We start from the raw sequence: 12,548 nt of genomic DNA on the forward strand, positions 1-12,548 counted from the left end.
TTCCAACCAACTGGGCAAGTTCAAACACGCAGTTTAATTTATTGCGTAAATCAGTTCAAGGCACACCTGTGAACCTATGTAATTGTATCAGTGTACACTAAGTAAATCTGGATGTTCATGCCATTCTGTGTTATTTTTGGCAGCAGTTAAAGTAGCTTCAAGACATTCGCAGGAGTCATCAGACTCAGAACACTCATGCACTGAGTATTCTCACTATGCAACTTGTATAGAGACTGTCTTCTTACATAAAGCACATAAAATTGCTCATGCATATGCATCTGCTAAATCACTCTGATCAAAAGTTTCCCCTCCGTTTGTAAGATTTCTGACATCAACACGGTACATCCTACAGTTACAACAGAGATTAGGACTAGGAAGTTCTTCAATAAAGTGAAGTCAACGTTATCTTTATATGTACTGACTATTTTAAAGAGTCTGAAAACTTCATAAATTCAAAAGTAGATCTAGGCAAAAGGATCTAGTATTTTAACTCTTAACTCAATACTTTGTGTTTTACATCTTAGTGTAATATTCTATACAATTGGGATCTGCTACTAGATTTCCATTTGAAATAAAAGCCACGACCGTATTACTGGTTAACAAGGCAAGAAAAAAAATGAGAGGGAAAAGCAAGAAGGTATTGAAGAGCTAGAAGATTGAGTTTCAATTCCCTTGCCAGAAAGACTTTCGGTGACACTTTTTATCTTAGCATTTGGTCTGTAAGTGTAAGGGCAGTGTCACAACTACATATTTAAGAGACTGAACTATTGAAAATTCACTATCTTAATGTCTGCCAGAAGCTTCCCAGCTTCTCTTTTCTTAGTACTTCTTCACTGAATGTACATACTAAATGACTTGAATTCAATACTTAATTTTAACTTTTTTTCTTTAATTGGTGAATGTCCCTGACCTCAACTGTAAGGCCATAAGAATAAATACATGAAAGACAGGTGAGGTGCTTACCCTCACTGATCACTATGAAAAGGGAACTAGATTAATAACTATGCTAGATACTTATCTTGCAAGCATGCCTGAGCAACCAGAATTATAAACTGACTATAAAGCAAATGTCAGTTCATTTGCCTTCATAGAAAGCATCCATCAGTTAAATATCCTAATAAACACTGTGTCATTGAATAGCATTAGTTTTCAAAGTTCAGATACATCTCCACCAAGCATTCCTAAACACCAAAAGTGTTATAATATAATATATTCAATCCTTTGGCTTCAGCATCAGAAAGAAGATCAATTTATTTCTCAAATTGTTTGAAATAGATCTAAATAAGTAAGTCTTACATCTCCAAAAAGATTCAATTATTAAACGTAAATGGAAGTGGTGTAATAAGTCTCTACATTTATGGTAGCTCAAAAATGGAACCAATGATGGCCAACAGGCTAATAACTTATGAGGTATGTGAAGAAAAAAGAAAATTGCTAATAAAACTTAACAGTTACTCCACCCTATGAAGAAGCTTAACCCATTTAACTGTTTGGTGTTGAAGTATGAGAGAGGATATTGCCGGGAGAAACTAAAAATTATGATTCTTTGTTATAATCTACAAACAAAAGAAAATCCCACAGCAACAAACATTTTCTTCAGCATCCACTGTCAGATTTCCTTCACATTCTCATTTTTTTAAAAAGTACATTTCTTTTTATATCCAACCTGCCTACTTGCTTAATTGTTTGATTTTTCAAACAAGATGGCTGCATTTCTTGTCGATGTTAGGGTTATCAACAAATGTACTTAACAAGTACTATTTTTGACACAGAATACAACCTTTTAAAAAAACCTGAAACATTCCCTATGGACTAAATACTTTGATTTTTTTCTACTCATTATCTATTGGAGATTTCCATGCGTTTTCTGTTTAGTGAAAAATAAAGGAGCAACGAGAGCAGCACAATGGGAAAAAGGAAAAACAAGCAATTAAGACACAAACTAATATAAATGAACTGGCCATGACAGGAGACAGACCTTCAGCATACAAAGGGGCTCTGCTGCAACACAGACCTGCAATAAAGATGTAATTAAGGAAAAGAGCACAGACTCCTTTCTAAGGACTTGGATTTCATCTAGTTGGCACAACTGCTGCCAAGGGACAAGCAGCTGTGACTTGTTTTTGCAACTGGACTGCAGTGTGGAACACAGTTGCATGATTTAATCAGATGTATCTATTACTGGGAAATAGTGGTATCAGTTTTCCCCCAGTAGTTGTGAATTCAAGTTTCTTTTCTGACACTGATTACTACAGCATTAGAAATTTCTCAGCAATGAGACAATTAGCAGAAGTTTTGGCACCACTCTTTATCTTTGGTACATAAAGAATTATCTGAAGATAATTTCGAAATACAAAAGACAGCTGCTTGATGAAGCCAATAAACAGACTAATTGCAGTGCATTTCTTTGAAACCTTTGATACTGTTGGTCTGCTGCTGCTGCTGCCTCATACACAACACCTACAACAACAATTATTCATTTGTTTAAAAGTGGATAAATTCACTCCATTAAATAATAGATTATTCTTTTCCTTAAAACACACTCAAGTCTGAGGTCCCTCGGGGATTTAATGCAGTTACCACTTACTGTTTATGAGTATATTTCAGAGATAGAAAGATAAACTGCAAAATTTGTATTTTTATGGCATCCAAGTTGCATTTATAATTCATAGAGGTACAAGAGATTATGAAAAGTTTTAATCTTCTTTACACAGTAATGACAATTTCAGAAAGTTTTCAGTACAAGTCTCAAAGGCAACAACAATGCAACTCCCGTGAGGCATTCAAGACAATAAAGACTGATTTGAAAATTCCAAGAACACATCTTGAAGCCCCACATTTTCAGAAAGCTTATGTCACTGGAACTTTCACTGATTATCAGGTTTAAGTTCCCAACTCATTAGCAGTCAGATATGACAACAAGATGATTTTCCTCAGTAATACTATTACATGGTCAAGCCAGATGATTTGAGACAAAATGAACCCACTTGATTTTCAAAGGTTGGCAGCTTTATTACAACTCTTGCAATAAAATATGAGTTGACCAATATGATCATTAGGATCATGAAACAACTATACTATCAACTTGCCTGCAAATGATTATCCCTGTCCTTTCATCTCCATTGTTTCTACATCCCAAATGACTCCACAACACAGCCAAAATGCAGTACCAAGTTTATATTAACAGCATTAACAAGAAACAAAAGACAAATTCAAAGATAGTAAAATCCTACAAAATATTGCAGTTTCTCCTACTAGGCTCTGAGAAAGTATTATTTATCAAGAAAAATGAATAATGCTTAAGACTCAGACAAGGCTGAATTATAAACCAAAAAATGTGAATAAATAATATATGCTACATATAGTGATTTACTTAAAAGCATAACTCTACAACCACTGGTAACAGTTTTTAGAAGGCAACAGCAGCTGAAAATCACATGTTAACATGGTATTTCAATGTTTCCAAGTAATGATTTAAACTGGTTAAAAAAAAGAGTGAAAAGTATTGTTTCTAAAACTTTAGGAATAAATAGCAGGTTTCTTTTATTGAACAACGAAATTAATGACATAAAAACAGCAAACATCTAAGCATTCAAACACTGGATACTGAGAACAAGACTTCTTACATTAAAGCTTACAGTTCTTTCTTTTTTAAAAAAATCTTAATGCATTTTGGCCTTATCATAGAAGAGATAATGTTATAAAAGTCTATCAATTCAAGGCTATCTCACAAAGGTCTGGGTGCAGACTGCAACTTAAGTCTCATCAGGAAGGATACACTGTTCCTGAGAATAGGCTATGTTGTATTACATACACAAGAATGTTTGACTTAAGAGGTTAGGAAAGATTATCAGGAGTATGCATATTAAATGACAGGTGCGTTCAGATTTTTCATAACAAATACAATGATAAGGAAATGGAAGAGTAGGGTGTTACAGAATTAATTTTAAGTCAACTACTCAATCTAGATGACCTTAGTAAAAGGCAAAATATGGAAAATGCACTGTAAAATTCAGTGTTAGATGGCCGATGAGAGTATTATTCAAAGCTAAAATGTAAGAGGAACTCTGCAAACAACCAACCATATAAGATTTTGTTAATTACTGTTCTCATTTGTGATAACATCTCCTGCAATCAATATAAAAATCTGAGAAATGAACATAGAGCACTTCCAGAACAAATACATCCAGAAACAGAACACTACTATGAATAATTTCAGCTTTTTCCTCTCTAAAATTATCTAATAAAATCCCTTTTATATTACAGAAAAATTATAGACAACTTACATGAAGTATGACAAAGAGGCACTTGTGTGCAATATGATTTGGGTTCAAAGTCATCTTTACAAAGCAATAATATTTATTATCAATGGATAATCTCATGTATAATCCTAACACATTTGTTGCTTCCTCCATTATGAACAAAGTTAACTCTATTCACATCACACAAGAGTCTAAATATATATAATTTTCTCCTATTTGCTTTTAGTATTCTTGTTGCAATATCAAAGCATTTTGCTTTTTCGCCCTGAGAAGTTTTCAGTGAGTTTCTGGAATCTTACATGAAATGCAGTCTCTCACTGTTTAGTTACAGGCAGCACTATTTAAAAATATACAGCTTTATTTGTTGTAAAATATTTGAAACTATACCTTTCGGACTGAAGCCAGTCGGTTCATCATCAAAGACTCCTCCCTGTCATCATCATCATCCAAGTCCAACATGGGCATACTAAAGCTATCGATAATACTGCAACATCTGGAGTTTTCATCTCTTGGATCAAACGGATCCACAATAATTGGTTCAGTTCCTTTGATTTCACAGCGACAGAAAGGACAGCCTTGGCCATCAGATTCCTACAGTAAAACAGAAAAGGCACATAAATTATTAAAAATAAAAAAGAAGCACTTTTAAAAGTATGCAAAATATAAGGTCATTATCTCTATGTTTCTATACAAAAATGCCCTTTCCTAGGACCTCTTCAAGTTTCATAGATATCTCACTGCAGCTAATAGTAAAATGATCGTGCTTTTAAAGCTATCTTCCAATCACTACATTCCATTTAAAAATAACTAACCAAAAAGGAACTGTTATCTCTACAGGGCATCAAAAATAATTCTGCCTTTTTGAATTACAATTTTCATACTTCTTCAGAAGAATAAAGGCAAGGTGTGCAGATAGAGATAATGCATTTTATTTTCTCTCTCCTATATTAAATACAAAATATTTGGTTTTAATTTTTATTTAGAAAATACCAATAAGCTTCAGAGTGTGCAGGTATTATTCTCTGAAGAACCCTTATGCAGTACATATCGAACATTCAGCAATATGCATTCAGAATTTTAAGGGTAAAAACTTTTTTGACATGTTTAAATATCAAAATAACATTTTCATCAAATTATGCAAAGCGAAGAACTGTCTTCACACATTTTTTAAGGGAAGTATAGATGTGGCACTAAGGGTCATGGTTTAGTGATATTACTTGGTAGGTCAGGTTGATGGTTATATTTCATGATGTCTGTTTCAACCTAGACAATTCAATGATTCTTTGCTATCAGAAAAACAAATTACTTGAGTTTTAATTTTTAAGTGGTATAATGTGTTAAATGATTTTCAAGCAGCCATATTTGTATTTATTTTTATCCATTTCCGAAATACATATTTTTTTCCATGAATAGGCACCATGTTGATTTGATCTTAAAAACAAAACAAACACAAAAAACATAAAACTAAAACCAACCAAATAAAAAAAAATTCACATTAAAAAAAAAAGCCCTGAAGATTTAAGAGATCAAAATAATTCAATCTGAATTCAAAAGTTACATTGGGTCATATTCATAGTCAGGTTCTAAGATGGTAATGGGGGTTAGAAGATGATGATCTTTAGGGCCCCTTTAAAATAAACCACACTACGATTCTATAATGAAAATAAAAAAAATAAATTCTAAACAACCTACCAAAATATCTAAAGTAAACTGTCCTGAAATGTCATCAAGCAAGCACAGCTTTTTGATTTCTTAAGTTTATGGACAGATTTCTTTTTTTTTTTTTTGGTCCTATATTATTTTCTTCTTGACACTCGACAAGAACGCTTGACAATTCTCACTGAACTGACAGGTGTTTTTATAGCCTGTGGAAGAACTGGGGCCAGATAACTATAAATGGTATCTCATGACAACAATCACATATATTTACAGGGTAAGTATTGGATTTTCATTTTGTATGCAAATATCCCTGTAATCTACTTCTAGCCCTGCTCCATCTTAACTACAAAGAAGCAGTCAACATCACTTACGATTACCTCAAAGAACACATCAAATTTTCATGGATCTACTGAAGTAATTATTGTCAAGTGAACAGAAATTCTCCTATTCATACATTTTAATGGATGACGTTCTTAAAAAACAAAGAAAAAAACCTCAAAAACAAAACAAAAACAAACAAACAAAATATCTGTATAGATAAGGTACAGAGCTTTGTAATTGCAAGGCTGTCTTATAACAGTGTTTTCAAATAGCTGTGTCTAGCAATTTCCTCTCTTTTCAGAAGTTACATATTCATCAAAACATACTGAGTAACCAACAACAACAGCAGACTCATATTCAACAGTATGAACAATGAAATTAAAACTGAGAGCTAAATTCTATACGAATGCATAGTTTTGTCAACATTTTTAGAACACGGAGAAAGTAGCTATAGTGAACCTTACAATACAGTACATATGCCCACATATTTTTAGAATTTAGTCCAAAACAGTAGTTTTTACAGAAGAGATTCCTTAGGAATAAATTTTCATCTTGTTGCATAACACAAAACTAAGATTGTTAAACCAAGACTTAATTGAGAAATTGATCTCCCTAAAGGTGAACAACACTGAATCATCCTTGGCATTTTATGCAGATCTGATATTGCTTACTCAATTTATTAAATAACACATTTTTTTCTGCTTAGTGAAAACATCTGTATTGGACTGCTGAGGCATATCTAATGAGGCATTATGCTGGCAATTAAATGGTATCCCAGAAGCCTGCAACAGCTGGTGCTGCTACAGTGCAATATTTCTTCATTGCCTCACTAATTATACAAAAGTTAAATTTGTAATGAAATCTAAAATGTACCTGGCCAATTTTCACTGACTGCAACGTTCTGATGAAGCTTGATGCTTCTGAAAAGGTCAATTCTCTAAGTCTAAAATGTTTTGTCATGTTCTTCCTGAATTCCTAGCCATTAACCAAAATATTGAGTACATTAACTTCTTGAGTGTCCAGAATTGGAACACATACCTAGCTCAGCTCAACACTGTAAATGAAGTATTGCTACCATAATATCAGAGACCTAGCAACCAAAAGTGCAAGGACCTTCAGTTTCTAAGAAGTCAAGTCAAAATAAAACAGCAACAACAACAAAAAAAATCCATAACCAAATAGCTACAGACATCACAATTTTAGAATTTTGTAATTCAAAGATTAACATAATCAGATGTCTGTTTATCATTAAAAATGAAACTGGTAAGAGCAGAAAAAAAAAGGTATTCCTGAAATGAGAAATAATTATTTTTTCTGCTCTCTGCAGCTACTTAGTAATGAAGCAAGTACTCCTATATGAGTATGTGTGAAAAAGAATTTTATGAGAATTTCTCGTCTTGGGGAACTTGAAAGGTTTGTGTTTGGAGCAAATTCAAATTTCAGAAAGAGAAACAACAGAAAATTGAAAATCGGGAATCTTTTTCAGACAGCTTTATTGCTAATGAAAGAAAAAGTCAAATGATACTTCTGATTCATTGAGTTGGCTTGCCAATGCAAGTTTTGTTCACGTACAAGACAGAAAACATCCCAATCTGTGTCACGAGAAATTCTATGTGTTTTCAGAAATATTCTGTAAATGACATTGATATCACAGTTTTTCTCTCTGTTGAGCCTCTTACCCCAAGAATCAGCTAAAATCTAGGTGGGTTTAGTGATTTATATGTTATCAACACAAAACACAGGAATCTTAAAGGTTATTTTTTTATTGAGCCTTATGTGACATTTATTACTAATTCTCTTCTGAGAGAAGACACCCTGTCTCATTATAAAACCCTGTCTGGTCAACTATTCACTCCTGATTGCTTCCTGTCCTTTTATTCCTCTTGAACATATCGTGAAATGACCTTGGTGGCACAACTAGCACCAGGAGTCCATCTGTCATTGTCTGAAGATACTTAGAAAATTATTTCCACATTAGCAAGTTAGAAAATGGCCAGTCTACAAGTCAGCAAGTCTACAAATCTAGATTTTAATGACTCCTAAAACCTTGTTTTTAATGGATTTTAGTCCAGGAAATTAAATATATCATTTTAAATAGGTAAGACCTTGAACCCTCTTGCTGAGTACCTAGAAAAGTAGAAACAGTAAATCCACCATAAACAGAGATGTAACAGAGAGATCCATCTACTTCTAACTGAACTATGACTGTACCTGCCATGCCGTAAGACAAGAGGTGCACATGAGGTGTCCACAAGGCTCAATCTTCACATCCTTGTCATTCTCTGCACAGATTTTACATAGCTGAAAAGTGGAACCCATTTCACAGTACAATTCATACTGTTCCTGTAACAAAAGAAAGTCAGATTATTTCTTTACTGCAATTTGTTTATAAAGAATATACTGCAGCACTACTGGTGGCAAACATTTCTCTGAATCCTACTTTCCAACCCACTCTATTAATACTCAGGTAGTCTACTGATAGTGCTTACTTTATTTACTCTATTAACAAATCTGTGCCTTTTTTTTTTTTTGTCAAACTTATCACTTTTAATTGCTATACTGATGCAAAGCATACATCCTGCTTTTCCTTGGTTGCAGTTAAAAGGAAGATAAGGAACACATGCAAAGGGAGAAATTCCCTTTGCATGGAAGCAAAATGGAGATTTCTTTTTCTAGGTACATCTTTAGAACTAGCAAAAGCTACTGGACTAAAAATTGACAAATGAGGCATTTCTACCTACAGATTGGATAGTTTTCCACTGAAGTAAATAACCCCTGTGAAGGTAGTATGGACAAGAGCATCCCTGGAAGATGACACAGCAACAGTCATGAACAGATCATTAAGCACTTTGTATCCTTCTTACAAGACTGTCAGTAAGGTACAAGAACACTTTCAAGCAAAATAAATAATAGATAAAACGCAAGTCTAGAACGTCTAGACTTAGGAAAAGCATTTCTAGAAAGCTTTTTTGTCTTTTGAAAGCTAAAAGTAAGAATAATCAAAGTCACAGGAAAATAAGTAGCTACTGCTCAGTAAAAGAAGAGGTCAGGCAAAAGAGAATAGAGACAGTTTATATCTGTAGCTGTAGTCAGTCTGTACTAAAGATGCTCATGGTGGAGCTCTTGCAAAGAATCCATCTGCAGCAATCTAGATCTGGAGCTAGTTTTACACGATCTTTTAATAGTTTAATTAGCTCCTAATGACAGTTTTAAACTACTGCAGCTAGATATTTTTTAAGGAAGCATTCATGTAGTTCAGACTGTTTGAATTACTATGAGCATTAACTAATAGATTCCTCCTAACTACAAGTTCAGAATCAACTGGATTCATTCACTTTACTCAAAATATAGGATGACTGGCTTGCAGAAAACAGGACAATCATTGAGAGAAAGTAAGGATAATATTTTTGTAAGGAAAAACTTTTTATGCAACATACCTGATATCTCTTTTTTATTACTGATATCTTTTATTACTATTCTAAGTTTGGAGGGAAAAGAGGGAAGGCAGGATGGTGAATGAGTTTATATTTTTCTCAGGTAATTGTTTGTAGGAATTCTCTCAAAACAGTTATTTTTGAAAAATATTTTCATAATGGTATTCCTTGTGTTACCAGAGAGAAATGAATATTTCTAAAGTACTCCCAGTTACACTAAATTACAGCAGATCACCCTTCTGCCCTGACGAAATGGAAGACCATCTAAAAACAGTACAGTTTTAAAGAGTTGTATCTAGTCTGATGTCTTTCCTTGAAGACAACCTCAAGTATTCTGCATTTTTTTGTAAGGAGAAATACTCTGCAACTGCATACCTAAACATTCTAGTATTAATTTCAGTACCATTTTTAATCAGGCCTTTGTTTTGTGGCGGTTATTTCCTATTCCTTGAACATCAAACATCTGCACAGTATAATATCATATCATCACCTAAGAAGACTACAAACATCTAGATGGTCTGCTCTCTGGAAAGCAAGTTCCTTTAGGCACTTAATTATTTCTGTTGCTTTTCACGGATCTCTCTTTTAAGTTGCACAATAACCAGAAGAAACAAGAGATCAGGGAATTGTTTTGTGGTTTTGGTTTTTTTTAAACAAATAAACTAAAATTTTCCTCCTGGATCTATCAACAAGCTGTAGCATACTTATTCAGGCTTAAAAACTATCAACAGATCTTGATTTTATTCCTTTACACTTGCATGCTATTATCAAGTAAGCTCTGAGCTACATAAACATACGACACAAATATCAGAAAAATCTTTAAAAACCATTAACTCATTTCTCACATAGATGAGCCTTAGAATAAACAAAATTTTCCAAGGCATACTGTCTGCATCATCATTGGCTCTAGGGTTTAAATGGTTATTAAGTTCTTCCTCATCTAAGCCCTTCTATCAACAATACATTTTCACTTTCATGAATTCATTTCTCACATTTTAATAAAAGCTTATTATCACTACTAGATGAGATCCTAAGGGAAGTGAAGATTAAAAAATAACTGATAAACTGTGCAACATACTTGTGTGACCTTTATGTGATCATGTGGTGTAGGTTCACATAATCCTGTCAGATCAGGATTGTAACTTCGTCCATCTGGGAAGAGATAGCTGCATCACAAAGAAATTGTTATAAATATGCACATTTCTTCATCTTTGTTACATAAATAATGCCTATGAAATTTCAGAGAGACAATATATGTTACAGCAGTCATTAACTAAAATGCATAATCTTTTTCAAGATTAGTCATCTTTTTCAACTTCTGAGTGCAACTAACTGCTACAAGTTAATTTTGTTACATGCTAAAGTTCACTTATAAAAGCATTAGAAAGATGTTAACGTCACAATCATAATCAGCAGCAGAATGCATATGAGCTATCACAGATAATCTTTCTGAAGCATCTAGATGCAATATTATTTTTGATCTTCACTTTACAGTGAACTTAGACTTGGATATGTTCACCGTGATCTCAGAACACAAGCATGGCTCTAAGTGACCCTGTAGACTATTTCAACCAGTGCAGTAGAACAGATAGGAACATACATTTGTGAACATCTGTATATTTTGACAAGAATCTACACTGAGAATCTGAGATGCAGACTGGACTTTAGGGCAAGAACAGATGGGAGCTTTTCAATCTTGTGGGAAACCAATAAGTTAATGTTATTATAGAGTTGTTCTATATCGAGATTTATGTTACCTCTAACTCGGAAACAGTTTCCTGAAAGTCAGGTTGTTGAGTGCCAACTGTGAAAAAACTATATTTAAATATGGTACAAAAACTTCACCTAGAATTAATATTCTTCATTTTTTGTTTGACCAATTTTGATCATGAAAATTGTGTAGTAGTAACACTACTGTAATAAGTATGTTTTATTTTACAAAGGCAATAGCTAAAGTAACTTGATGTCTTTCAAAATATGAAATCATGCCTGAAATAAAATTATTAAAGTCAACTGACTAAAACTGGAATTTTGCAAAGAAATTTGTCAATTTTTGAGAACTGATCAATTTTTCTGTTTTTTATTTTTTTAATTAATTATGATCATATATATGATCATTACGAGGATATATCAAAATGTAACAAAAAAAGATTGTGGCACCAAGTATTTGTCTGTTACATCAACCTAGTAAAAAAAAACATTACTTCTCATAAACTTAGATTCTTTTATAATTAGAAATCTTTCCAGTAAACCTGGAAAATGTTTTGGCTGCACAATATATAAAAAAGCAATTACATGGCTTGCAGATCACTGTCCAGAGCTAGACATATGAGTAACTGGCAGTAGTAATTGTTCAATAAGCTTAAGTGCATTTGTGACTCTTACTGGGAAATAATCCAAGTGACAGCTACCCAATTTTATTTTCTCCTAGAATTTATCCACTATGAGATAAGTCTTTTGTTAACTTTGGTTAATGGAATTACCTGGAAATAAGAATAAAAAGGATGGCCTTTAATCTCCAAAAGAATGGCAAATGTCATATCTAGATTTTCTGTTTCAAAGATCTTTAATATTTACCCATCTCAAGCAACAGAAGAAGAAAACCAGGATTTAATTCCTATGGTAACTACAGGAATTTGTACTTACAATCCTTCCCGACTGCCATCAATCAAAGCTTGAAACAGAGGCTTATTGTGAGGTATGGTCTGCAGTATGTTCCCATCACCAGTCACATACCCAATGGCCCACTGCCCCAAGCGAGTGCAACTCAGTCTGAAAATGTAGCTTGATAAAAACAAGATGAATAAAAAGTCAGCATTAGATGGACTTGGGCAAACTTAGCACGTAACCTTAAATAAACCAGCATCTTTTA

The 12,548-nt window shown here is 33.3% G+C and overlaps 1 protein-coding gene across 2 annotated transcripts in view; it reads right to left on the minus strand.

Annotated features, from left to right (window-relative positions):
• Positions 1 to 12,548, minus strand: part of CBLB (Cbl proto-oncogene B) — a 125,373-nt gene that overhangs the window by 29,538 nt on the left and 83,287 nt on the right. For both annotated transcript variants that reach the window (XM_085239140.1, XM_085239133.1), the window contains exons 7-10: positions 12,323 to 12,460; positions 10,755 to 10,842; positions 8,454 to 8,585; positions 4,650 to 4,853 (exon numbers count right to left, since the gene is read on the minus strand). In XM_085239140.1, the coding sequence (XP_085095266.1) occupies positions 4,650 to 4,853; positions 8,454 to 8,585; positions 10,755 to 10,842; positions 12,323 to 12,460 (562 nt within the window). The remainder of the gene's footprint in view (positions 1 to 4,649; positions 4,854 to 8,453; positions 8,586 to 10,754; positions 10,843 to 12,322; positions 12,461 to 12,548) is intronic.

Source organism: Meleagris gallopavo, chromosome 1 (assembly GCF_905368555.1).
Source record: "Meleagris gallopavo chromosome 1, MGAL_WU_HG_1.1, whole genome shotgun sequence".
Lineage (NCBI taxonomy): Eukaryota > Metazoa > Chordata > Aves > Galliformes > Phasianidae > Meleagris > Meleagris gallopavo.